General features: G+C 37.0%; 1 protein-coding gene across 1 annotated transcript; it reads left to right on the top strand.

Annotated features, from left to right (window-relative positions):
- Positions 1 to 612: 612 nt before the first annotated feature.
- LOC149811686 (SUPPRESSOR-OF-WHITE-APRICOT/SURP RNA-binding domain containing protein 1-like) lies at positions 613 to 27057 on the top strand. The gene is made up of 3 exons (XM_089993520.1): positions 613 to 1639; positions 25687 to 25970; positions 26062 to 27057. Exons 1-3 carry the CDS (start codon positions 645 to 647, stop codon positions 26877 to 26879), a joined length of 2097 nt encoding a protein of 698 aa, XP_089849646.1. The 5' UTR covers positions 613 to 644; the 3' UTR covers positions 26880 to 27057.
- Positions 27058 to 27699: the final 642 nt, after the last annotated feature.

Here is a 27699-nt window from a genome sequence, read left to right as displayed (position 1 = left end):
TATGTTTGTAACTTGACAAACTTTGTGTGCGAAATTCTTTTGTAACTTGCAAAATTCTTTTGAGACTTACAGGATTCCTTTGTTACTTGCAAAATTCTTTTTTGTCTTGAGACTTTTGGGTTAACCTCAATTCTGTTGCACTTGTTCTGGATGCATCAAATGCTATTCCTGTGCTGTTCAGTGTCACGGAGGTTAACCTAATTCAATACCAAGGGTGGTGAGTATAGCAAACTTGGTTGTATTCCAAAAGTGAAATTGTATACAACTTTGCTGTACTCGGTTTCATTCTTGACGGAGAAATTGTCGCTTTTACGATGCCGCATTATTGTGCGCCTAGAAGCATTATTTTCACCTATCAGAGGGTTTCAGTTCTCCTGTAATGATTACCGTACGGATCGTGTAAAAGAGTTCGGGTTTGCACCCTTTTTCCACGAGAAATTACTTTCCCTCTGGCCGTCTTTCCAAGAAAAAGTGATTTATCTGGATTGTACCAACACCCGTCTAAGAAAGGAATCCAGGAGAAAAACAGTAAAAAAACAAAACAAAAACTTAAACCGGCCTTGTGCTCTACAGTCTAATCTAATTCGTGCAAAGCCATCCTCTTCCCTCTCTTCCCCCGTCCCTTCTACACAAGGAAGAGAGGCATGGAGCCCCATGAATTTGCAGCGGCTGCTGCCTACGCCCAGCAACAGCAGCAACAAGCAGTTGGCGTCCCACCTCCCCAGTTCCCCGGCTACCACCAGCAGCAATTCCCCCAACACCCATCTTCCTTCATCCCTCCCCACCACCTCCAGCAGCAACAGCAGCACCCCTTTCACCCTCTCCACCACCAACAGCAACACCAGCAGCATCTCCACCACCAACCATCTCTCCAATTCCCCTTCCACCGCCCCATTCAACCCCAACACCCCCACCTCCTCCCTCCCCAACCCTTCCCTCCCCATCTCCCCCCTCCCCACCAGCTCCCCCACCATGCCAACATCCCCCACCCTCTTTTCAAACCCTTTGAGCCTCCCCCATCTCCCTGCCCCCCGCCCTCCGACCTCGAGCTCCACAAACGGATCGACAAGCTCATCGAGTACACCGCCAAGAACGGGCCCGAATTCGAAGTCATGATTCGAGAGAAGCAGCAGGACAATCCAGAGTACGCGTTCCTTTTTGGCGGCGAGGGCGCCGGTTACTACCGCCACAGGCTCTGGCTCTGTAGCCATGTTCCCGGCAACCCTCCTTCCTCGTTCCCGCAGATACCGCCGTTGAATCCCGGCTTGAACCCTCCGATGATGGGCGGCCCGCCGATGCACCATTCCCCTTTTGTGGGCGGTGGATTTTATGATCAGCAGCAGCAGCAACTCGCCTATATGGGCGGCGGTGGCGGGCATGGGCGGGGCGAGTTCGAAACGAAGACGTTCAAAGGTCTGGCTGGTCCGCTTCCATCTGATGTAGCCACTGAGCTGAACAATGTGCTTAACAATCTCTCTGGGACTAAGGAATCGATCAAGGGCACGAAGATATGGTTTATGCAGAGGTCTCCTTTCGCGCCTGCTCTCGCGGAGGCGCTCAGGGATAGGGTGCTCGCTCTCGATGATTCGGAGAGGCAGCTGCATATCATTTATCTTGCCAATGACATCCTCTTTGATAGGTTTGTTGACATAATGCTTATAATGGTTTACCTTCGCTGCAAAAATTTAGCTTTTTATTTTTGTAGTTTATTACTGCTGCTTCAAAGTTAGTATTGTGGTATAATAGCATATGAATTCCACCATGTGATTAGTTTGTTTTTGCTTATTTGTATTCCTTACTGGATAAATAGCATGGTTTCACCTCTATACATCTTTCATATTTTGGTTTTGTGCAGATGGATTTATGTAAATAAGTGGGAAAGTGGTGGATTTGATGTTTATTCTCACATTGATTTACTGTATTACTGGTTGTTTTGCCCTAGGAGCACGATATTACAGAAATGATGATGCTGGTAGCTACACCGGGTGCTTTTCTCAGTTTCTGTGCTGATATTTTTTGATACCATAGTTATGCTTATTTCTGTGAGTCGCAGTAGCATAGTTCTTCCATTACATTGGTAGTGTGGTTCTTTGATGTCAAGATCCTTGATCAGGTAGAGGAGGGAAGTGCATTGGAAGCATGCTTCTCCAGGTATCAGAATCATGATTGTCATATAATGGATCTATAATTTCATTCATTAAACAGGAGCATACTTCCAGGTTTAGGAAACTTTGATTCCCAAGGGAATGGAATTATGGGCCTATTTTCTTTTTGTTTTAAGGATAAAACCATAGTCACAGATATTGGCGATATTTTGAAAATATCTCGATATTATCGTTGTAAATTCAGCAAATGATAATATTGTTAAAATATCGCTAATTTGATAATATTGTGATATTATCACAAGAATATCGCAATATTCTGGTGATATTATCATGATATTATCAATTAGTTTTATTGTTTTTATTTATTTTTTACATTTTAAACATGTTTTTCTTATTTCTTTTAAATTTTTTACTTATTTCATTTATTATTTATGTATTTTTTTTGTCTAAACATGATATTCTCTTACTCATTTTTTATATTTTTTAAGCCCCAAGATTTTCCAGAGATTTAAACTTATAATATCACGAGAAATAGCCTGCCTAGATATAGCCGATACTAATATTTGTGACTATGGATAAAACTAAGCCTTTTTTCTTTAATTGTTTGTATCAACAAAGGGTTCTGGTAATAATTTCAGTAGTATGTCTCTCTTGTTCTTTTCTTTTTTTGATAACTAACAAAATAGGGAATAAAAAGGTTATACTGCCAGGAAAATAGAAAAGAGAAGAAAATTTAAAAAAGGTAGCAGAGTGACCTGAAAGTAAAGGAAGAAAGGAAAATATATGATGGAGGCAAGAGAAAAGAACAAAAAGGAATGAAGAAAAAGAAAGAAAACTCATTGAAAAGAGTTAGGGTTTTTAGAAAGAGGATTGTATATGGTTCTTGAGAAAGTTTGCAAGAAATAGAGAAGTAATGTAGAAAATGAACCAAGAGAATTGCACCAGACTTATGTCACATTGATGGAAATCTTCATTGCTGTATGTAAATGCTTTCTCTTTAAGATATCTACCTTGGAAGACAGAGAAAGTGGAAAGGAGAAAAGGAGAGAACAGCTGATATGATCCATTATTCTTCATTGTGAGTGGTGGCACTAACAATATTGCATATATAAGTAATACAGGTTAGAACTTTGCCACTTTCACATATTAAAGGACAAAAGAATATGTGAAACTACAAGATGACATCATTTTCTATGGAATTGGGTATACATGAAAATGCTTTAATGAGAGAGAGAGAGAGAGAGAGAGAGAGAGAGAGAGAGAGAGAGAGAGAGCTTCCATAACATGTGTGGATCAGTGTTATCAGTATCATATCGTACAATATGATACACTGTATCGGTAGGAGAGCTGATCCGGTATTTCTCTTATATCGGTAATTTAACGATTATTGGTCTGTATCGGATTGTATCTTGTGATAGAGGGGTGTAACACCCCAAATTTTAAGTCCCGAAAATCATGATTTTTTTTTGAAATGCTTTTAAATTCTTTTATAAAATTTGCAGCGGGGTAAAATCAATCGGGAATAAAACTTGGCGCGTTACAATTCGTTCACATTCACATTCAAATTCAAACAAGCATTTAAACTTGGAAATTTAAGCATCCATAATTGAAATAAACGATTTTACATGTCCATCAATAATAATACAAAATCAAGAATTAAACCAATTTATATATCAGAGTCCTAATCAACTAATATGGTCTTATTCATTAACTTTAGAGGATTGAAAAAATGTGACTCGGTCCCCGTTGCAACCTCCTGCTATCGCATGTGAATTCAATGACCTCTTGAAAAACATTATAAATTCATAGGGTCAGACAAACGTGTTTCAGTAGGGCCGAGCTATACTAAACGAGTAATATAGAATTCATAAGTAGGAATCTCTTCAAACTTTCATGCATTTACAATTCAAATATGATAATGTTTAACAAGTATTGCAACTATCTTTAGTAAGCAAGAAATTACAAAAGTTAACATTTATCAATCATTCATTCAAGTAAAATGCAGGGACAACTAAATATGTATGAACTTACCAATGCAGAAGCCCTTCTTATGCATGAATCAATTCTTATCTTTGATTATCTTTTCTTTCTTATATGATGCATGCCATGATCATCTATTGCGCATATAATTAGGTTTTACTTATTAGCCCTGTGGGTACGAACACAGGCGAGTACCTAGTGAAGGACCATGGCTCATGAATGTTTTCATACAAAGGTGACTTTGGCCTGGCCGGGTACCCTTTCACCAGTCGGTGTGCGGGACGACAAGAGTGAGAGAGACTCTTAATAACACATGTTTTTGATGCATCGGATTTTCTTCATGAGTTCTATATCCTCTATGCTGCAGTCTATGCAGAGGTTTTCCTTCTCTTCGTGGGTGGGGAAAGGAGCAACCTTCCATGCTCAATTAATTTTCCACGAAGCCAACTCTTTACCGCTTACCCTCTCTTAGTAAGCCAATGATTTAGTGTTATGGTTTCACTTATTTGCATTAATTTCTTCTATGTAGTACCATAACCAAATTTATGAAAGCTGATTCGGCCATTTTAAGACCATAAATTGCAAGTTTTGAATAGGCATATAATCATCCATTCATACATCTTGTTCAATAACCATGTGCACATGTACATAACCATTCTGATAAGCTTCTAAAATCTTGCATGCATAGCATCAATTTCAATAAGAAATCACATATATCACAAATTGCAGTTTCGGGGTTCTGTCAACCTGATTTTGAAAAATTCATCAGGAATTACAAAAAGCAAATTTCACTTTCTCAATTTTTTGTGTAAATACACATGTCTCGGGAAGGTAATCAAAGAAACAGAACTGAAAAATTTGTTATATTAAAATGAGGAAAATTCTAGGATTAAACTTTGTTAAGGAAAAATATAAAATAGTCCCTGTTTGCTGCAAAAATTATTTCCCAGTTTGGGGAATTTCTCTAGACTTTCAGATAAATCTTTTCACAAAACCCTTTTTACGGGATCATCTTATATATGTTAAGATTCACCCAATTTTTTCTTGATTTATTTTGATCAGTCTTGGTTGGGTCTTTAAGGTCATCAAGACCGTGGGTCGGAACAGTTCTGCAGATAAGGCAAAAAATCTGTACTCTATTGCAAGGGACATTTCAACCTCAATACTAATCCAAATGAAGCAAAATAAGTTTCCAAATTCATGCCCTGGATGTGTAGAACACTCCAGTATTTTTATCTGAATTTATTGGCTTTGTTAACATTGAGATATCGATTTTTTTCTAAAACAGGTCGGGTTCAAAATGAAGTCAGGAAAAAACAAGATGCAAACTCATGCAAGATTCATAAAAAAAGAACAAGACTCAAGGTAAAGATCTATACCAATCACGATTGTTTATGGTCTAAACGTGTTCCCATCATCATATAATAAATATTTGTTCATACCCATGCTAATCTTGTTAAAACAATAACATATAATATCCAAGAATCGTAAAATCATCAAGAAATAAATCGAATAAAATTATATCTATGCAAGAATCATAATAAACCCTAAACAATCATGAAAACATGAATTCTTTGTATATTAACATGCTGTTAATCAAGCTAGACATAAAATAACCTACCCTATGTACTCAGATCATCTTTCTTTAACAAGAACGACCAAAACCCTATATCGAGGGTCAGTTCCTGAACCAAATCTCGGATTCTGTGAAAACCCCAACTCTGTTCGACTGTTATAGAGACTATAAATTTTTTTGTATATGGTGGACATCCTTGAAATTTTTTCAGATCGTAGTAAATTTTGTCAGCTTTTCGATGCCGCAAACCGTTCGTAAAAACTCATCTGTATGAGGCAGTTACGAATGTTTTGGTGTAGGCCTTTACTTTTCTGTTCCGACTATCACAAATTCATGTTTAGTTCATGAATAGAGCTCAAAATTTTACAGTAAATGCGAAATTTTGTTAGCTTTCTAGCGCAACAAGCTGCTCGTTAAAACTTCTCCGGACGAGGGAGATACGAGCGATTTACCGGTCGGGTGTCAAGCCAGAAACACGATACTGAATTTTTTTTTTGAGAAACCCAAATTGTAAAACACGTATTTTCTCAGAAAAACGATTATAGAACTTCTTCAAATTTTTACAGAACATTAATATTATTATAATCTACTAACCCAAATCAAAATATTCGAAAAAATAATCATCTACCATGAATCTTTTATAGTTTTTACAATTTTATTTTTTGAAGAAATCAGTTTGATGGAAAATGATTTGTAGAGGTTTTTTCTTTGAAAGCTCCTTCTAACCACATGATTCGATAGCCCTAAACCAAACTCATGTGTGGGATTCATGATTTAGGGTCTGTACTCATGAAAGATCGAAGGTATTCATACCCACGAATCCCGGATTACGTGTAGAGTATAGAACTCCCTACCTTAATGACAAAAATTGATTTGGTGAGAGTAGATGGCTCTCCTTGTGCAAACCGGCCATTCCACACGAACAATGGCCTCACTCACGACCTTTCAATACTTTCCTCGCGTGCGTGGAGACCTCCTATGCTGAATCAAAGGGGGAAGATCCAATGTTTTTGGTATAGGGAAGAAAATAAAGAAGAGAGGTTCTTGAGGGAGAGAGAGAGAGTTATGAAAAAAAATAAGAGAATAATGGGGGGGGGAATCCCTCCTCTATATATAGAATTAGGCATTTAGATCAAGGTCTGAAATTAATTCTAGCCCTTGATCCTAAGGCTAGAATAGAGTACCATTTTTTTTCTTTTTCTTGCTTGCCAAGTAAGCAAGTTGACTAGTCAAATTAGAGTTCTAAATTTTCTATAGTATGTTTCCTTCTTGGTCCAGCCCTCAACCTTAAATAGGACTCTCTCTAGAGGTGACGCCACCCCTTATGGAACCCTTTATATGGACGTCCCTCTCTAAGATGTTTAAAATAAGTAAATTTTTAATTCTACTTGATAACTAGTTTCTCGCTTTTAAAGTTTCACACTTTTATTTTTGTACCATGATTTTGACCTTTATTTTGGAGTGCCACATAGGATGAGACGGCCCACCTATGGACTTCTACAAATTTATTAAACTTAATAAATTTCTAAGTTCTGTTCCATTACATAAAATTCCTGATTAATTTCAACTAAATGCACATTAAATTCCTCTCAAATATGAAAGTACATGAAATGTCGATAACTAAACTTGAATTTAGGTTTTTACTCAATTACATGCTACTTACTAAAGTTTGAAAGCCCTTATATTTGTTTAGGTATTCTCTTAGAGGATAGTTTGAATTTTCAGAAATACTTTATGAGAATTTCGAATTCAATAGGGTCGGCTAGACCCCTGGGAGAGAAATTTTTCAGAAAGCAGGGTATTTTTCTTACCTTAATTTTTTTCCCATAACTCTATAACATAGTGCCTATCAAAATTTCAAAATTTTTGATTTACCAATTCGTAGAGAAAATACGAAAATTCCTCAAAAAAAGTGTGGGTGTTACAAGGGATGTATCATCTTGTATCGTACTGAGTCGACTACATTTTTTCCAAAGGATTTTGATGCCGGAAAAATAGCGACCGACCATTTATGGGGATCACTTTTAAGTCTTCAAAGGTCATTTTGACCTCATTTTTTTGCATTACCCCTCCCCAACCATTGTTTCTAAGCCTACCAATTGATTTTTGGGTTCAAATCATAGTTTAAAAACTCGCCGAGTTGACTCGGTGACTCGACCCTGATCGCCCGGTCACCGGGTAAAAAAAAAACAGCCTGAACTCAATTTTAACAAAACTCGGCCGAGTCATGGTTTGACATGATCGAGTCATGGGCGGGTTGGTCGAGTCATGCATATATATATATAGCATTATCCCTCCCCCACCCTTGTTTGTGAACTCAATTTTAACAAAACTCGGCCAAGTCATGGTCTGACTCGATCGAGTCATGGGCGAGTCATGGTTGGGTCAGTCGAGTCATGGGTGAGTCATGCATATATATACATATATATATATACATATATATATATACATATATATATATATATACATATATATATATACATATATAATAAATTTTATATATAATTGTATATTATATGAAATATAATATAAATATTATGTATAATATATATAAAAATATGGTTATACATGTATTAATAAAATTATACACTAAATATATTATAAAAATATCATAAATGTATATTCTATATAATATATTAGTAAAATACTATAAAGTATAGATAGTATATACATATATTTATATATTTTATATAAAATATAAAGTTAACATGACCTGGCCGAGTCACGAGTTACTCAAGGACGAGCCGAGTGATGAGTCACTAGGTTTGAAAACACTGGTTCAAATCAACCAAAAAATTTGAGGCTTTTGATAGATTCGAGCTCTAAAGGTGTGATTTACCCTAAAGCTATGTCACATAGGTGCGGATGTGGGTATGGGTGCGGATGCAGCGATGTGACACTTTAAAAAAAACTTAGGTGCGAGGGTGCGGGGAGGATATATATATATAATTTTTAACAGTTTTAAGTTAACACTACGTGTATTTGTGTGCATTTATGTATTTATATAGATAATATAGATAAAAATGGACTTGATTAGGGTTAACTGAATCTACTTTTGGATAGAAATGGACCTCAGTGTGGTTGACTTCACCTAAAACAAAGGAAGCAGTGTCCAAGTGTCGCACCCGCCTGGGTGCGTTGCCCTATTAGAAGAGTCCGTGTGACATAGCCCTAAAGCCACCAATTTCTATCCTAGATAACCTTTTTTTTTCTTTTTTCTTTTTTAAACCTCTATTTGATTGAAGGTGTTTAGGCATGGCTACATTAAGGGACCCTCACATGGGATCATTATACATCAGTTTATGAAAGGAATAGGTTGTTTAACCCAAGGTTGTAAGTGTTAGAGATGCAAAGAAATAGAAGGGAGAGAGGTTAGGGTTAGAAGAGACTAAACACAAAAGGAGAGAACAGGAGTTCATGTATTTCATATCGTGAATTCCACTAAAGGGTCGACCCCCTTGAGACATCAAAAAGAAAAAGGTTGAAAAGACTAGTATACCCCTTCTTTATAGGGTACGTACAAAGTAGCCTCGTAAAGTAACTTTACACAACTTTATAATACACTATTTTACATAGACTTTCAATACTCCCCATCAAACTTGGAAAGATGTAAAAGAATCATTCCAAGTTCGGAAGGAAAAGAACTGAAATGCAAAGGAGAAAGACTTTTTGTAAACACAACTGCAATCTGATTCTTTGAGCTGACATGCCCCAAAACTATAATCCCATCTTCATAAGCCTTTCTTGTATAATGTCATTCTATTTCAATGTGCGTAGTGCTCTCATGAAACTCTGGATTATTTGCAATATGAATAACACTCATATTGTTAGAATATAGTTGAGTTTTCTTTTCACACGAAATTCCCAATTCCTTTAATAACTATCAAATCCAAATAATCTCAACCACAAGTTGAGCCATTGCTTTATATTTAACTTCTTCAGTGGGCAATGCAACCCTTTGCTGCTTCTTATTCTTCCATGAGATCAGGGAGCCTCAAGGAAAACACAAAACCCTGTAGTGGAAAGTCAATCTCTAGTAGAGCCTCCAAAATCAGCATCACAGAAGGCGCTCAACTCTTTGTCGGACGAGGACGAGAAAAATATGTCATAGTGTATAGAATCTCTGACATACCTGATGATTCTGAGCACGACTGCCAAATGAGCTGATCTAGGAGCACTCATAAATTGACTCACTATATGAACTGCATGAGTTATATCTGGTATGGATATAGTCAAATATATAAGGCTCCCAACCAACTGTATGTGTACTATAGGATCCTCTAGCTCAACAGTATCAGTTGCTCTCATCTTCAAGTTTGCCTCCATGGGGGAATTTACTTGTTTTGACTCATCTGCCAATCTTGCTTTCACAACCAAATCTGTAATATACTTATGTTGAGACAAGTACAATCCCCTGGGGGAGTAGGCTATCTCAAGCCCCCAAAAATACTTCAAATGCCCCAAGTCTTTCATCTCGAACATATTGGCCAACTTTTTGGTCTCTTCAGTCTTCTTTATGTCATCTCCAGTAAGGACCATATCATCTACATAAAGAAGCAATATGCATTTTTCAAGAGCAAAGTAAGACACAAACAAAGCAGAATCATGATGACTTTGCTCAAAACCTAGTGACCTCACTGCTAAACTAAACTTTTCAAACTAAGCTCGAGATGCTTTTTTGAGACCATATAGAGCTCTGCGAAGCCTGCACACTTTGCCTTCCAGATCCGAGTATCCTTGAGGCAATTCTATATATACTTCCTCTTATAAATCCTCATTCAAGAATGCATTCTTGACATCTAACTGCCAAAGATCCCACCGCTGCATAACAACTACTGCTAGCAGTGTAGAAATCATGGTCATATGAGCCACAGGAACAAAAGTTTCTACAAAATCAATTTCAAAACGCTGTCTATACCCTTTATCTACCATTCTGGATTTATACTCTTTAATGACCCATCTGCCTTTGTCTTTTACCTTGTACACCCATTTGTTGCCAATGATATTTTTTTTAGAGGAGGATTTACTAGTTCCCATGCCTGCATTCTTTCAAGTGTATTCATTTCATCAACCATGGCTCTTTGCCACTCCTCATTTCCTGCTGCTTCAGCATGGGACTCAAGCTCAACATAGAAATGGATTAAGGTTAAGAAAGCATAATGACGAGGAGCAAAAGGCTCATAGGACACAAAATAAGACGAAAGTACAAAAGGTCTAGAACTTTTACGTACCTGAGAAGATACGAAAGAAGAAGAGAGTATCTCTATGTTTTGTTGTTGTATTGGATTAGCTCTCATAGGTAGAAGATCAAGATTGGACTCTTCACTTCCATGCTCTTTCACTTGATCAAGAAATGAAATTTCAATCATACCTTCACATCTCCTTGAGTAGGTCTGACAAAACCTATCTTCTCTAGTCAGAACTTGTTTTCCTTGACTTTCCATCATCGCTCTCCCACCTTTTCTTTCTTCAAAGAGAACAAAAAAGGACAAGTCAGTCTCATTTTTTAACTTTTCTCCATACTAATTAAAGTATAGCACATTCTTCTGAAAACATGCCTAGATACCCACACTCTCTTTCCAATCTGATCATAACACTTGTATCCTTTTTGACCCTCAACAAAACCAAGAAAGCAACATTTGACAACTTTGAGCGATAACTTGTCTCTGTATCTGTCAGCTAGCAGAACAAAACATACACAACCAAATACCTTCAAGACTCGACACGGGTGCAGCGGCCTCTATGCGAAATCCCCGTGACATAGCCTTCAACATATCATAGTTTGAAACTTTTTCATACAGTTTCTAAAAATGGGATATGTTTTTAAGTACTCCAGAGGGCATACGATTTATCTGCTAAATGCCTAGTTGAACTCCATCTGCCCAAAACACTTTGGGTACCTCTCCACCAAACAGAAGAGCTCTTGTTGTTTTTAAGATATGCCTGTTTTTCCTCTCAGTTACACCATTTTTTCTCAGGAGTGTAAGGACTTTTGGTGAACCACACTTCTCTCTTGCAAAAAATTTTCAAACACAACTAATGTATTAACCACCAAAGTAGGTACGCAAAGTTTTAATTATAGCTGCAAATTGATTCTCAACCATGACACAGAAGCTCTTATACATTTAAAAAGATCATTTCTATTTTTCATAAAGTATATCCATGTAAACCTTATACAATCATCTTTGAAAGTCACAAAATAGGGTGATCCTCTTTTTGACACAATAGGAGAAGGACCTCATACATATGAATGTACCAAATCAAAAGGATTTTATGATTCTCTATCACTAGACTTGAATGGCAAAGCATGGCTCATGGCCAATCTATAACTCACACAATCTTTGACATGATTCGACACAACTAGCTTGTATTTTTCAAAACTTTCCAAAGATACTAAATTTTGCAATCTAGAGCTGGAAATATGCTCGTCTCTGGTGCCATAAAATAGACTAATCCAAAACTGAAGTTCCATATTTGGTTCTAACTTCTTTTTGCTCCCTTATATCAATTCAATCCATATAGTACAAATCTCCTTTTCTATGGCCAATCCCAATCTTTTTCCCTTGCAACTGATCTTGCACAACACAAACAACAGAGGAGAAGATGATATTACAGTTAAGTTTGGTAATTTGACCCACAAAAATAAGATTCATAGCAAGAGATGAAACATGATAAACTTGAGAAAGATTGAATTTACTATTAGGATAAGAGTCACAAATAATAGAATCTACATTGGAGACAAACATAACTCATGAGGTATCATCTATGTAACACAGACTCTTCTAATAGGGAACCGCACCCACATCGCACCCACAACCGCACCCATGTGGGTGCAACACTTGGACATGGCTTCCTTTGTGTCAGGTGAAGTCAACCCAGAGTTTCCGGAAGCGCCTAGGCGTATGGGGAAGCGCGCTTCCCCATTTCGCGCTTCAGAAGCGCGAAACGTCGAGCTTCCGAAATGCATGGGGAAGCGTCCCCTTTTTTTGGAAAGCATGCTTCCCTTTTATGGGAAGCACGCTTTCGGTTCGCTTCCTATGTCGCTTCCGGTTCACTTCTTAGGTTGCTTTCGAGACCGTTCATAATTTTCTTCTAAGTGGTCCGCCGCTTCCTAAATTTTTTAAAGTGCCTTGCTTCTTGCTCTCGCTTCCCGTATCGCTTTCTGCTCCCGCTTCCTCGACTGGTAACTCTGAGTCAACCACACTGAGGTCCATTTTTGTCCAAAAGTAGATTCAGTTAACCCTAACCAAGTCCAATTATATCTATATTATGTATATAAATACATAAATGCACACACATACATGTAATGTTAACTTAAAACTGTTAAAAATTATATATACCCTTTCCGCACCCCCACACCCAAGTTTTTTTAAGGTTGCCGAATTGCCGCACCCACACCCGCACCCGCACCCTTACCGCACCTATGTGACATAGGGTATCATATGACATGAAGCCCCAGAGTCTATTAGCTGACAAGAGGAAGGGCTTGAGATACCTGAGAAAGCAGTACCAGAGGAGGAGGCAGAAGTGGCAGAGTTAGAAGGGCCAACGATTGACTGAGCAAAAAGTTGCAATTATTGGATTTGATGTTGAATTTCTTGCTGAGCCTGCTCTAATCTTTGAAACTGCCCACTATCCATCACTTTACCACCAATTGATAAAGAACCACCTGACTGCTCTTCCTTGGACATTACACCCTTACTCTTAGTAGAAGCTGCATGTGCACCACCCTTCTTTTTCCTGAGAATGTGAACAGAACTAAGAAGTGAAGTATGCGGAAAGATAAAGAATGCTAAAAAAGCATTCACAATGGACAAATACACAAGGGGGATAATAGCCAAGTCCACTATGGGACAATCCATACACAAGCTTTAAGAAAAGCTCAAACTAAAAATATAAAATCTCTTTATAGAGAGAGAGAGAGCACTAAGGCTTAAAGAATACAAGGGGATTCACCCCTATTTATACAAAAAGGAATAGGATCAAAAGGGAGGCCAAAAGGGGGCTCCCAAAGAGTCGTTGGGAGCCTCCAATGGTTTGGGGGCCCCAACGACTCTATTGTGGGCCCCCCTAAGTGGCATGAAATATAAATACTAAAAAATAAAAAAATAAAAAAATAAAAAAGAAAGTGAAAAATAAATAAAAAAGAAAAAGCAATTGTTTTCTAAAACAATTGTGAAAAGACTATAATACCCCTATCTGGTATTATAGTATGATACATATATATACCTATGTCACATGGGTGCGGGTGCGACACGAGTGCGGCACAATTTTAAAATTTTTGGACACGGGGACTCGGCAAAAAAAAAAAAAAAAAAATATATATATATATATATATATATATATATATAAAATTTTATTTTATTTTTAAAATGCCACAGGTGTCTGTGCACAGTCACAGACTGTGCACACTGCAAAGACTGTGCACTGTGCACACTGCAAAGACTGTGCACTGTGCACAGTCACAGACTGACTGTGCACTGTGCACAGTCACAGACTGTGCACACTGCAAAGACTGCACAGTCACAGTGCCTTTTTTTATATATATTTTTTTAAATAAAAAATATAAAAAATTAGTTTTTTAGGGACATTTTTGGACTCGGTCAAAGTTGACCGAGTCCAAAATGTGGACGGACTCGGCCTGGACTCGTTGACCGAGTCCGACTCGGCGTTGACCGAGTCCGAAGCCGCACCCGAGTCCGCACCCGTGTCGGGGCGTGTCGACTCGGGTGCGGCACCTCCTTAGCCGAGTCCGTGTGACATAGATATATACATATTAATACATATAATTTAACATCCCCCCTCAAACTTTACGGGGAGATGACCGAAAGTTTGCCAAGGAGAAACATGAAGTGTGGTACAGGAAGTGCTTTAGTGAAGAAATCTGCTAGCTGATATTCTGATGTGACATATGGCAGTGTGATTGTTCTGCGTAGATACTCATCATAAACATAGTGGCAGTCCATTTTGATATGTTTGGTCCATTCATGGAAGGTGTGATTGTTGGTAATATAAATGACACTTTTGTGGTCACAACAAAGCTTTGAAGCTCCAGTAATGTCAACCCCTATATCTATGAGAAGACTTCGAAGCCAAACAAGTTCTATTGTAGTAGTTGTCATAGCTCAGTATTCAGCTTCAGTAGAAGATAGTGAGACTTTTTGTTGCTTCTTGCATCTCCAAGCAATTAAAGAATCTCCTAAAAAGGCACAAAAGCCAATAGTTATGATTCTATCATTAGAGTTACCTCCCCAATCTACATCAGTATAAGCAAGTAAATTTAATGAAGAAGAAATGATAAGAATATCCCTTTAGTTATGGTGGTTTTGATGTATCGGATGACCCGAAGCACAACACTCATATGCACAGTTGTAGGAGCATGCTGAAATTGACTAGCAGAGTGAACAACATAAGCAATGTTAGGTCTTGTGATAGTCAGATATGTGAGAGATACAATGAGTTATTTGTAGGGTGTAGGATCTTATAGAAGGACCCCATCCTCCAACCTTAATTTGGCATTTATGACTTCTAGAGTCTCTACATTTTTATCATCTGAAATGCCAGACTTAGTATATATATCTGCAGCAAACTTCATTTGTGACCGAATATATCCTCGAGGAGAATATGCAACTTCAATACCAAGAAAATATCTAAGAAAACCTAAATCAGACATGTCAAAGCTATCTTTTAGCATATTTTTAATATTAACAATACTATCTTGATAATTTTCTGTGATAATCATGTTATCAACATAAAGTAATAAGATAACAATATTAGTACCTGCACTTTTCACAAATAGAGCAGTGTCAGTATAACATGAACGAACTCCCAATTTAATCATGATATCACTAAATCGATCATACCAAGCCTTAGGGGCTTGCTTAAAACCATATAAAGCTTTTAAGAGTTTAAGGGTTTGACCTTGCCCAATGTTAACTTCGGGTGACGGATCCATATATACTTCTTCATTTAGATTTTCATTTAAAAATGCATTTTTCACATCGAGTTGATATATAGGCCATTTCTTGATTGATGCGACAACTATTAAGGTTCTTATGCTTGTCATTCTGACTACAGGTGCAAATGTTTTCTTGTAGTCAATTTCATATTCTTACGAATATCCCTTAGCCACTAATCTGACTTTATATCTTTTTAAGGACCTATCGCTTTTGGTTTTAACCTTAAGTACCCATCAGCATCCAATAAGTTTTTTATGTGAAGGCAGTTTGACTATTTTCCAAGTATTGGCCTTTTTCAAGGCATCTAATTATATTTTTATGGCTTTAACCCAATGTGGTATAGTTATGGCTTGATTATAATGAGTAGGTTCATAATATGAATGTAATGTTATCAGACAAGCCCGATAATCAGGTGTAGGGACTCATATGACACAAACCTATTGGGTGGAATTGATTCTCTAGAAGATCTCCTAACAAGGGTTTCTTCTAAAGATTCAAAAAGTTGAGAAAATTTCTCCAGGTCTCTAATAGGCCTTTCTTGGTCTCGTCGGGTATACATATTAATATTTTCATTACTGATATCACCATCATATGGTGATATTTCAATATTGGATACATCACAAGTATCCTCATGTAAAAACATGTAGTCAATTTCATTTTATTTTTCTAGGTTTTCAAACCTATTCTCATCTTCCAAAAAAGTTACATCTTTTAAAACATATAGTTTGTTATTTTTGAAATCAAAACATCTATAGCCTTTTTTATTTTCCCCATAGCCCCAAAAAACACATTCAATCGCCTTTGAGGATAACTTATCTCTCTTATGTAAGATGACAAAGCATTTACAACCAAAGATTCGAAGGCGATTGAAGTCGGGAGGAAATTTAAAAAGTTTTTCATATGGAGAGACATTCTTTAGTTTAGAAGAAGGCATTCTATTGATTAAATATATTAAGGTCAAGACGGCTTCGGCCCAATTTTTTTTTGAAATATTTTTAGAGATAAGCAATGTTCTAACGATTTCGATAATGTCTATGTTTTCTTTTCGCTAGTCTATTTGTTGTGGAGTTATATGACATGATTTTTTATGACAAATTTCATTTTGTTTTAAATAATTTTGAAATTCAGTAGACAAATATTCTCCACCGAAATCGGATCTAAGAATATATATATATATATATATATATATTACTTTGAAATTGATTTTGTATTTTCATATGAAACTCTTTAAAAAAGGAAAGCACTTTCGATTTATGACTAAGAAAATAGATCCAAACATATCTAGTAAAGTCATCGATAAAAGTGACATAGTAAGAGTAACTATCTTTAGACATAATCGGAGATGGACCCCAAACATCCGAGTACACCAATTCAAAAGGTCTTGTAGAAAGAAATGTTCTAGTTGGAAATGGAATAAACTTCATTTTCTCAAAAATGCATTTTTTGCAATTAATGCCTTTTTCCTTACAATTTTTATTTTAAAATGGAAAAAGATACATTTTTGAATAACTTGGATGTCCAAGTCTTTTATGCCAAGTTTTCATGCTTTTATCTTGGACATAAGTACAAAAAAAATTTGTAGAAAGGTTTAGATGATCCATATAGTAGAGATCCCTCTTTTTATGGCCTTGCCCAATCCACTTTCCAGACGGGAGATCCTGCACAAAGCAACCATTAGATGAGAAAGATATTTCACATCCATGGTCGGCAATTTGGGAAACTGAAAAGATTTAAATTTAGCTTTGGAACAACTCTTACTTTTAGAACGAAAAGGTTTTCAGAATTTTTAGAGTTAAGTGTTCCAATACTTGTGATTTTTAAAAAGGTCCCATCGGTCATAGAAACACATAAACTTTTTGAATTAGTGCATACACCAGTTAAAACATTTTCATGAGGGGTCACATGAAAGGATGCTTCGGAGTCTAAGATCCAAGAATACGTATTGGGTGATGATGTAGACGCAATGACTGCACCCGATGTGGAGGAAGTGGCTTTGAGAATTTGTTGTAGAGCCATAGATATTTGACCAAGTGTTTCTTTAAGGTCTCTACTCTTGCCTTCATCTTCTTTGTTGGTGGTGGATTCTTCAAGAGAAGCCACCTTAGGCTTGAATGTTCCATTTAGCTTTGGGCAAACGTGTTTGATATGACCAGGCTCGTAACAATGATGACATACAATCATCTTTCTTCCTCCATTATAGTTTTCTTGTTTTCCAAAGTGTGGTGGTTTATAGGTTTTGACATTGTTGCCGGGTTTGGATACGGCAAGCACTTCATCAATGTTCTTACTCATGCCAAGTCTAGTTTCCTCTTGTGTGATTTCGGCTATGGCATCTTCTATTGGAGGAAAAATAGATCTATGGAGAAGTGATGACCTCACTTGCTCAAATTCAGGACGTAGTCCAAACAAAAATTGGAACAATCAATCTTGTTTCATTTTTTTTGTCTTAGTTCAACATCCTCCATAGCAACCCATTTTGGCTCTAAAAGTGCCAACTCATCCCATAATGGGTTTAATGCACTATAATAATTTTGTATACTTGAATCACTTTGTTTGATGGTTTTTTAATTTTGTATGCTCCTGCAAGGTTTTTTTGGTTATACATACCCTTCGTAAAGAACCAAGCCTCATTGGCTCTGCGGAATTTAGCTATATTTGCACAAACCTTGAGTTCAACATTGTTCATGAACCAAGCAAGGATCTTGGCGTGATTGCTTTCCCAATCTTCAACTTTCCTTTGGTGGTCTTCAATGGCTTTGAGACGAGCATCTCCTTCAAGAGCCTTTTCTTGGTCTCCTTCAATCTTGGTGAGCTCTAGTTGAGGTTCTGGAATAGAACTCATTACATAGCCCCAAAGTTTCTTACCTTTGAGGTTGTTCTCCATTGCCGATGCCCACGTCATGTAGTTCTTTCTATTGAGCTTGAAGGATAGGTTGATTTTGGATTCCATGATGCCACCAAAGTGTGTGAAGAATAAAGACAATGAATGTAAAGATGAATATCACGCCTTTTCTTTTATGAACCGAATGGCTCTCATACTATGAAGAAAGATAAAGAATGCTAAAAAAGCGTTTACAATATCCAACAATGGACAAATACACAAAGGGGATAATAGCCAAGTTCACTATGGGACAATACATACATAAGCTTTAAGAAAAGTTCAAACTAAAAATATAAAATCTCTTTATTGAGAGAGAGAGAGCACTAAGGCTTAAAGAATACAAGGGGATTCACCCCTATTTATACAAAAAGGAATAGGATCAAAAGGGAGGCCAAAAGGGAGTTCCCAAAGAGTCGTTGGGAGCCTCCAACGGTTGGGGGCCCCAACGACTCTATTGTGGCCCCCCTAAGTGGCGGGAAATATAAATAATAAAAAATAAAAAAAGAAAAAAGAAAAAAGAAAGTAATAATAAATAAAAAAGAAAAAGCAATTGTTTTCTAAAACAATTGTGAAAAGACTATAATACCCCTATCTGGTATTATAGTATAATACATATATATATTTATAGATAAATATTTATATATATATATATATATTTATATGTATTAATACATATAATTTAACACCCTCATCCTCCAGTCTTACCGCCACCTTGTCCACCCATTTGCCTGAATAAAATCATGACATTATCCCAAAAAAAGAATGATCAAAGAGACTTTATCTTAGTCTCTTTTGCGATTAACTGAGCAATGTCTTGGGTCACAAATGGTAAGTGAGAACGATGCAAGATGACACTCTTTGTCCCATCAATTCTGGTCTAAGAGTCATAAGAAACTTAATAAGTCTGTAAATTTCCCAGTGCTAATCAAGAATTCTCAAACAAGTTTGATATGAAGTGCAAGACACACATTTCGTACACTTCTCACATTTCTTCTGCCCCTCCATTAGTGCAAGAGCATCCCAGATTCTTTGCATATCAGAGTAGAATTCTTCAATTGACTTGCTTCCTTGTCACATATTTCTCAACTCTTTAGTGAGTTGATAATGTCTTGCCCAGTTCTCTTGTTTATAGACTTGCCTTAGATATATCTAAGCTTCTTTTGCCTCATGGTATTTTGATATTCTTGGTTCCACGGACCCAATAATTCAAGCCTTGACTCTTGCATTGTTCATGACTCGTTCTTCTGTAGACTTATCGAAGCCCTCATCAGAGGCTTTAGGTTTTGTTTTTGAACCATCCAAATATCCTCCCAATCTTTTTTCAACTACCACGGCTTCCAAAGAATCAACCCAATATGCATAGTTTGACTCATTTAGCTTGACTGGGCTAGTTTGAATCCCTTCCTTCATAATACCATCAACAATGAATATCACCAAAAATAAAAAGGGTCGAGCTTACCAAAATTTCAAGTAGATGACACAAGGCACAAATAAGCACTACAATATGCTGAATATACTTAAAAATGTTGAATCCACACAAAAACAGTACAACCTCACTAGCTAGGTGCAGTCGACACCTAGAAAATATAAAAAATGGCTTACCGCAAGCTAAAAATGCCCCAAAACTTGTCCAAATCCTCTTTAAAAACACAATAACAATTAATGCCATCAAGACTCTTCACAAACCACTTCTACCCTAGCTTTACACCCAACAGCTATGACCCAACAGTGTAACACTGAATCTGAACCAAAACAAAGAGATTGAGGCTCAAAAACTGTAAAACCTAGGTTACTGCCAGCTAGGGCAACCCAAAACTTCGATAGAACTCTCTCAAAACGAAAAACAAGGTCACCAAACCACCACTACAATGTTTCTAGGTAAAAAACGACCTAAAATCATCTAATATGGGCTTCAAATACCCATCGATTCACACAGATTGAGCAAAAACTCGAATCTGATTATTGTTCATGCCTTTTTTTGAAAAATCAGAGAAAATCTATATTAAATCAACCATGCCTCCAATGAAAATGATTTTTACACACAAATCATCTAAAATCATGATCTACATGTTGTTGCCTTCAGATGTGACAAATTTTGAATGTGCGTACGACCCGAGCCTTAAACAAATGACGTCAACAAGGCTTCACGTAGCTTCAAAGTGAAGCCCTCCTCTCATGACCTTAGCAATCTCTCTGATACCATGTTAGAGATGCCAAGAAATATAAGGGAGAGAGGTTAGGGTTAGAGGAGACTAAACACAAAAGGAGAGAACATGAGTTCTTGTATTTCATATCGTGAATCTGAAGCCTTATACAACTAAAGGGTCGACCCCCTTGAGGCATAAAAAAGAAAAAGGCTGAAAAGATTAGTATACCCCTTCTTTATAGGGCATGTGCAATGTAGCCTCATAAAGCAACTTTACACAACCTTATGATACACTATATTACATAGACTTTCAATAGTAAGTATCGTATTGTTATTCGTATAGGTTGGGCCCAAAATAAGATATGTATCATATCGTAAAAAATCATAATTTTTAATAAAAATTCAAAAAAACTAAAAAAAATCATGAAAAATAAGAAAAAAATAGAAAAAATTCTAAAAAATATGACACATGAAACAATGATGAATTGCACAAAATACAACCATAAAATCACATATGAATCGTTTATGTCTCTATGAGCTGCATAAGACATCATCAAACATCAATTATCTCACAAGAGCAATGCAAAATATTAAATATCTTGCAATTAAGAACATGCCACAAGACTCATACTTTCATATTAAATAAACAAAAATATTATAGCAATAGTTGCACTTGATTTTCAATCGGTTTCTACTAATTACTTGAGTGCCCATTGTCATGTTGGATCATCTGATGCCATTTTTGGAGGGTAGATTTGTATTTTTACTCTTAATAGAGATTTTTTTTACCTTAATGTACTTTCTTGAGTGGAAAATGATGGAAATGCACTCTTACTTGAACAAACCGCAAAAACTTTCTCCCTTTCGCATGGATCAGTCCCCAAATCGCTCTCACGACTCTTAGGGTGCGTGGATATCCCTCTAATGGCCTTTACACAAATGAGGAAGTCAGCCCTCACGAGCACTTTAAAACCCAAAAAACTAGAAACAAGTTTCAGCCATTTTTAAAGTGCGCCAGAGGTGTATCGTACGATACAACATGATACATGGTTGTATTGTACAATACAGATATGATACACTCATATCGCAATATGAGTGTGTATCGTATTGTTTTTGCCCATAGTAACGATATGTATCATACGATACTTATAACATTGGTTTAACCAGTGCAACTATTGTCAAAACTGAAAAGACTATTGTCAAAAGGTGATTCATATGGACATTATCAAGTTGATCACATATTCCATTCCTAATAAATTTAAAATACTATGGTGGTTTCATGCATTAATTGTGACTACCAAGGGTAGTTAACTCAATTTCATAAAGTCTAAAATGTGTATCCATTAGTTGTGTTTTTTGAGTGCAAGTCATCTCTTAGGGCATATTTGATACTTATTAAGCTAGAATAATATATTATTTTATTATCTAAGAATATATGATTATTTTAGTACTTTAATTTTACTGTTCATGAATTGAAAATGTTTTAAACTTTCTTATTATGATATGCTGATGCCAAGAGATGAAAAATGGGGAAGAGAAGTACTCTACTTTTGAGGAGCGAAACAGTCTAACTAGCTTTCTTATTTCAATAAAATTAAGGATAGTGAGGGAAAATAAGGAGAAAAGTTAGCTTCTTACTTAAAAGCTTCCTGTATATTGAATTCCTGCATTTCAGAAATTTTACTTTTTATATAGATATTATTGCCAAATAAAAAAAATCATCTTTCTGACATAATACTACATATCAAAATAGGTAGTGAAACATGCATTAAAGAAGATGAAGCAATGTATCCTTTTGCAGATTTACAGGAGTGTCTTTGGTAGGGAATTGATGAATGAGACCATTAGTGTTTTTAAATTTGTTTACCTGTTAGTGTTCACGAAATTTTGTGGATGATAGATCCTACACACACATTAAAATGTATGAGGGCCAGTGCTTGGTGCAATGATTAAGTGTTTGTGCTGTAAGTGAGGAGTATGCCGATTTCCAATCTGCCCCTCTCCACAGCACCCCAAAATTACAAGAACACACTGGAATGGCCCTTATATATATAAGAGAGAGAGAGAGAGAGGGTGGGTAAGTGTGCACGGATTTATTCGTGAGCATGGAATGTACTCAAATTTTCACCATTTTTTTATTTGATTTAATTTTTATAAAATTCTGATCATACATATATGTTCTACATGGTTGACTTTGACACGTAAGTAGGTTTAAATCAATGGCCCACCAATTTGTAAATTTGAAACATTATAAAATTGCTTTTTTTTTATAAGAAAAAACATGAACCAAGGGCTGATTCCTAACAAATGGAATATGCCAAATACATCCATAGGGCGTGCACACCCACCCATTTTTCCATATATATATATATATATATATATATATATATATATATATATATATATATATATATATGTGTGTGTGTGTGTGTGTGTGTGTGTGTGTGTGTGTGTGTGTGCTTGTGTTCATTTGCTTATGCTTTCATCTTTCTTGCGTTCATTCTCCATTCATCTCTTTCTAATTTCTTAAGTTCTCTCTTAGAAACCTGATGATTTGTTAGGTCTCCTATATGAATCCAACTAGTTTTTGGGTTACTTCTCATGAATGGGTTTTATTTATCTGAATATTGACGTTAATCATATGAGTATCTTAGTAGATAACACCATTAGAAAGCTAAGAAGCAGAGAATGCAAAATCCTCCCTTTTATTGTTGTATGCTACAAATGAGAATTGAGAGGGAACAACAGTTTTTGTATCTCTTTTACTTTACACAAGTTACAACAATGCTTCATGTGATATTTGGAATTTCAAAGATGTGGGTTATGTTATCCCTTGATTGGAAGGGATAAGATGATCTGTATCCTTGTTGGAAGGTTTGATAACTTTCCTCAAATGCAATGATGCCAATTTCAACAATGAGGAGTTAAAATCCAGTTGAAAAAGATATGGTTGTTGAATATACCAACCTCCTTGATTTCATGCCTATGAGTAAGCTCTTCTTGGTGAGGCGGTAAACCATCATTCAAAATTTGAATTTGTATGAACAGTCCCCTCTCAAGGTCAATGTCTCCATGTGATACTGATATTGTCTCTTAGAAGAGTGAGCCTGATTTAGTTTAGAAGATTTGGTGAAGATGTCACCTAGTTGATCTTTGGTGGATATATACCGAACCTAGAGGATCAATTTGGTTACATGATTTAAAACAAAGTGGAAAATAATTTCAATGTATTTACTCCAATTATGGAAAACTGATTCGTAGTTAGATACGTGGCTCCATTATTATTGCTCTAGGTGTGGGTAACCTAGTTCCAATAGAAGTGATTGCAGCCAAATGAGTTCAACTACTAAATTTGCCAAGGCTCGATACTCAACTCTGTTGCTGGACCGAGACACAGATGTTGCTTTTCCAGGAGATGAGATTTGGACCTAGGAACACGACATAGCCACCCATAGGTTTTCTGTCATAGTGCATCCCACCCAAACCACATCTATTTAAGCTTGGAGTATTGTGGAATTGGATCTTTTGAGGAGAAGTCCATAGGACTGTATGCTTTAAATATTGGAGGATCATTTAACTATGGTCTAGTGAACTATGGTTGGGCAGTGCATCAATTGACATACTTTGTTTACTATGTGCCCGATCTAGACAATTGAGAGTGACGTATTGTAAAGCATCCACTACATTTCAGTATTGGGTGGCATGATCCAATGGATCTCTATAAGAAATGATACCTTGGTGCTAGGCACTAATGGAGTAGAAGCGAGTTTGGCCCCATGTATAGATACTCGAGTTAGGAGATCCAAAATGTATTTATGTTAGGAAAGAAGTAGCCTATTTATAGTAAGAATGGCTTCAATCCAAAGAGAAAAATGCAAAAGTCCAAAATCTTCGAGTTAAATTCTTGATCCAACTGGTGAATTAGAGCATGAATAATGGACACTGGATTTATCTGTGACAAGCATTCATCAACATAGATGAGAACATAAAGAGTGAGATCAGGGGCCTTGTGAATGAATGATGAGGCATCTGTTTGGGATTCAATGAACCTGAGAGAGATGAGATTGAACTTATGGTACCCAGCACATGAGGCTTGGTTCAGGCTATAGAGAGCCTTTTGGACCTTACATACATGACTAGGGAATCGAGCACCCATGGACCTAAGAGGTTGAACCATATAAACATCCCCATTAAGATCCCCATTAAAATTATTCTACCAATGAATTGCTTTTTTTTAGGTACATTTTAGAATAATTTTATGCATCAATATGTGATATAGTGTTCAAAATGGGAGGCCCTGTCTAATTACTTTGATGGCCTCAGTATGTGCATTCGTCCTATGTTCATATATCCTGAGGTCTGGTGATCTGGTGTCCCTTTTCTACAGCTTACTTCTCAAATATCACAAACAGCTCTCAAGGATCACAATTGGCAATTTATTTCATTTGATAGACAAGATATTCTTATCTTTTGATTGTATTTTGAATTTAAAGCTTATTGAAAAGCCCTGCAATATTTTTTGTTTGATCAAGCTTCGTTCCAAAGTATATTCATTCTAACCTAAGGTGGCACTCTGAAACAGAATATCTTGTTACTTGTCCCAGAGTTACCGACATCTTCTTAGATAGGTGGGAAGCCCGCTTCCCGGAAACTCACTTTGGAAGCATGAGAAACTTGATGAGAATCTCGATTCTCCCATGCTTCTCTTATGTGTTACACACTTCATCTAATTCTTCTTATGTGTTCTCTCACTCTACTTTTAGTTTTTTTTTGTATGTTTCCTCTCACGCTTCTCACTCACTTTCATGTGCTTTCTCTAAATTGGCAGTCATCATTTTTAAATTTTGTTAAAATGTTAATTCTTACACTAAAAAATCATGAAATTTAAGAAGTCACTTTTATTTTAGTTTTTATTTGCGTTCCATTTTTTATTCCAAATTCATTTATATTGCTTTTTTTATTCCTCGCTTCTTGCTTCCTATATATTTTAGTAGTTTGGCAACCTTGATCTGTCCTGACCTTTTGTATTGATATCACAGTCTACAGCGTCGTGTTGTTCCTTGTGAGCTTGATAATGAGGCTCTTGCATTTAGACCTGTTCTTGGATCGATGCTTGCTAGGATCTACCACAACCCCCACAACAAAGAAGCAAACCAATCTAGATTACAGAAAATATTGCAGTTCTGGGCCTCCAAGGAAGTTTATGATGCTGATACTATTTATGCTCTCCAGGGCGACATGGTTTGTGGGTTACATACCTCAACTCATTCTGGGCCCTTAAAGGAGCAACCTACTGCTTTAAACGATTCACCAAACCTTTCAGGTCTCTCTCTCTCTCATGGAAACTTTTTTTTGAAAGGCATCTTTTATGGAAACTTATCATAACTAGATTGTGCACCATTTCATTGTTGCAGGATTGCCACAAGGGCAGATTCTCGCTCATTGGCAACCTGAACCACAAAGAAGCTCAGTCCCACCATCAATGGAGCAGAAGGACCAAAATGGCTCACCAGCTTCATCCATAGCTTCAACCTCTCAGTTCGTATCACCAGTATCGATACAGTTCTCAGCAAACGCATTGCCTTCTGCCTATTCCTCTGTAGCTGGCACTGCCACTCCTTTTGCAGGGTCTTTACCTCTAGCTGCTGCAGTTCAGCCTGTTAATCAGCCAGGTACAGCCCATCTGCCAAACATAACTGCCGAAATTGGAGATCAGGCACCACCGCCATATCCATTGTTCCCTCCAGGCCTTATTCCAGGAATGGTGCGTAAGATGCAAATTGGGAGCGGTGTTCCCTACTCACCCATGAGCCCTTTGGATATTCCAACCATGATCCCGCCCTCCACAGTCTCCCAGTCATACATTTTAGAGAGAGTGTCGAAATTCTTCAAAGAGATTGGAGAGGTGAATCCTTCTGAGGGCCCACTGAAGGGATCAAAACAAGGCAGTGTTGATAGTGATGATGAGTATGAGAGAGAGCCTCCAGTTCGAAAGGGTGGTGCTTGCATACCTCCCCCACCAAATCTGCAGGTGGTTGATCCAGAGACTGGGACTCTTCCTGATGGGTCCGTGGAGCGAAAGCCTGGTTCCTTGAGCTCAGGGCGGCTGGGCCTGGGAGCTACAGCCAATCCAAATGAGATCACCCAATATGATGACGTGTATACCTCTTATAGGAAACAGAGAAGCACCAATTATCACTCCTCCATGAGTGCACGAGCTGCAGCAAGGTAGCACAGTTTTACTAGGCTTTGTGAAAAGGGTTTCTGCATGGTAGCATGTCAAATGATGATGAGGTTAGTTGCCCTGAGCATGATTGGGAGCCGACTTAGTTGGATTTTGTTTCATTAGCAAAATTGACAATTTTGCTGTGCATTTGTAGTGTCTGATCTGATGTAACATTCATGGATGATGTCGCCTTTTCCCTATCTTTATTGTTTAGCAGATGAAGAGAAATGCAATCATATCTTGACAAGATATGACATGGTTTTTTTGCCTTATTAATTAAAAAAAATCTCGTAGTATATGGGAAGTAATTAGTCCAAGCTTTTATATGTTACCTATATCAAAATTCAAGCTACGGTCTGGACTTGTGATGCAAAATTCAAGGATTTGAACTGTATGGCTGCAAATGAGAATTAAAATGAAGGGCCAACGAACACAGAATAGTAATGAATCCAAAGATTGAAATGGGTTGTTGTAAACATCAAATGGCTTTTGCTTTTCTGTATTGTATACTCGCCAGTTGGAAGTTTGTCTAGTCCAAAGTGCGGAACTGGGTAATCATTTTGAGGAAAGGCCAATGGTGTCAGACTTGAAACTCGGATCGCCCTGAACGTTATTGATAGAGGAAGCAATTTCTACTTTTGCAGTATTTCCAGTAACGAATTTGATAGAGCAGTCTCGCCCCCCCCCCCCCCCCCCCCCCCCCTGCGGCATTTCTCTCCAACCATCTCTTTCTGTACTAGTTTATTCTCGCTTTCTCTCTTGTTTACCATGCATTTTCATCCCCTGGAAAGTGCTTCCTTTCCTGCAGGCACTACGGATGTGACAA

This window comes from Nuphar pumila, chromosome 17 (genome assembly GCF_984573655.1).
Source record: "Nuphar pumila chromosome 17, dmNupPumi1.hap1.1, whole genome shotgun sequence".
Taxonomy (NCBI): Eukaryota; Viridiplantae; Streptophyta; class Magnoliopsida; order Nymphaeales; family Nymphaeaceae; genus Nuphar; species Nuphar pumila.
The sequence above is the reverse complement of the archived record's forward strand: the minus strand, read 5'-3'. Positions and strand labels throughout refer to the sequence as shown.

What these genes read in the sequence shown, in the direction of transcription:
- LOC149811686 (XM_089993520.1), top strand. Translation starts at nt 645, where the DNA reads ATGGAGCCCCATGAATTTGCAGCGGCTGCTGCCTACGCCCAGCAACAG. An exon ending in AATGACATCCTCTTTGATAG is followed by an intron (nt 1,640 to 25,686) that starts GTTTGTTGACAT and finishes TTGATATCACAG; the next exon opens with TCTACAGCGTCGTGTTGTTC. An exon ending in CGATTCACCAAACCTTTCAG is followed by an intron (nt 25,971 to 26,061) that starts GTCTCTCTCTCT and finishes TCATTGTTGCAG; the next exon opens with GATTGCCACAAGGGCAGATT.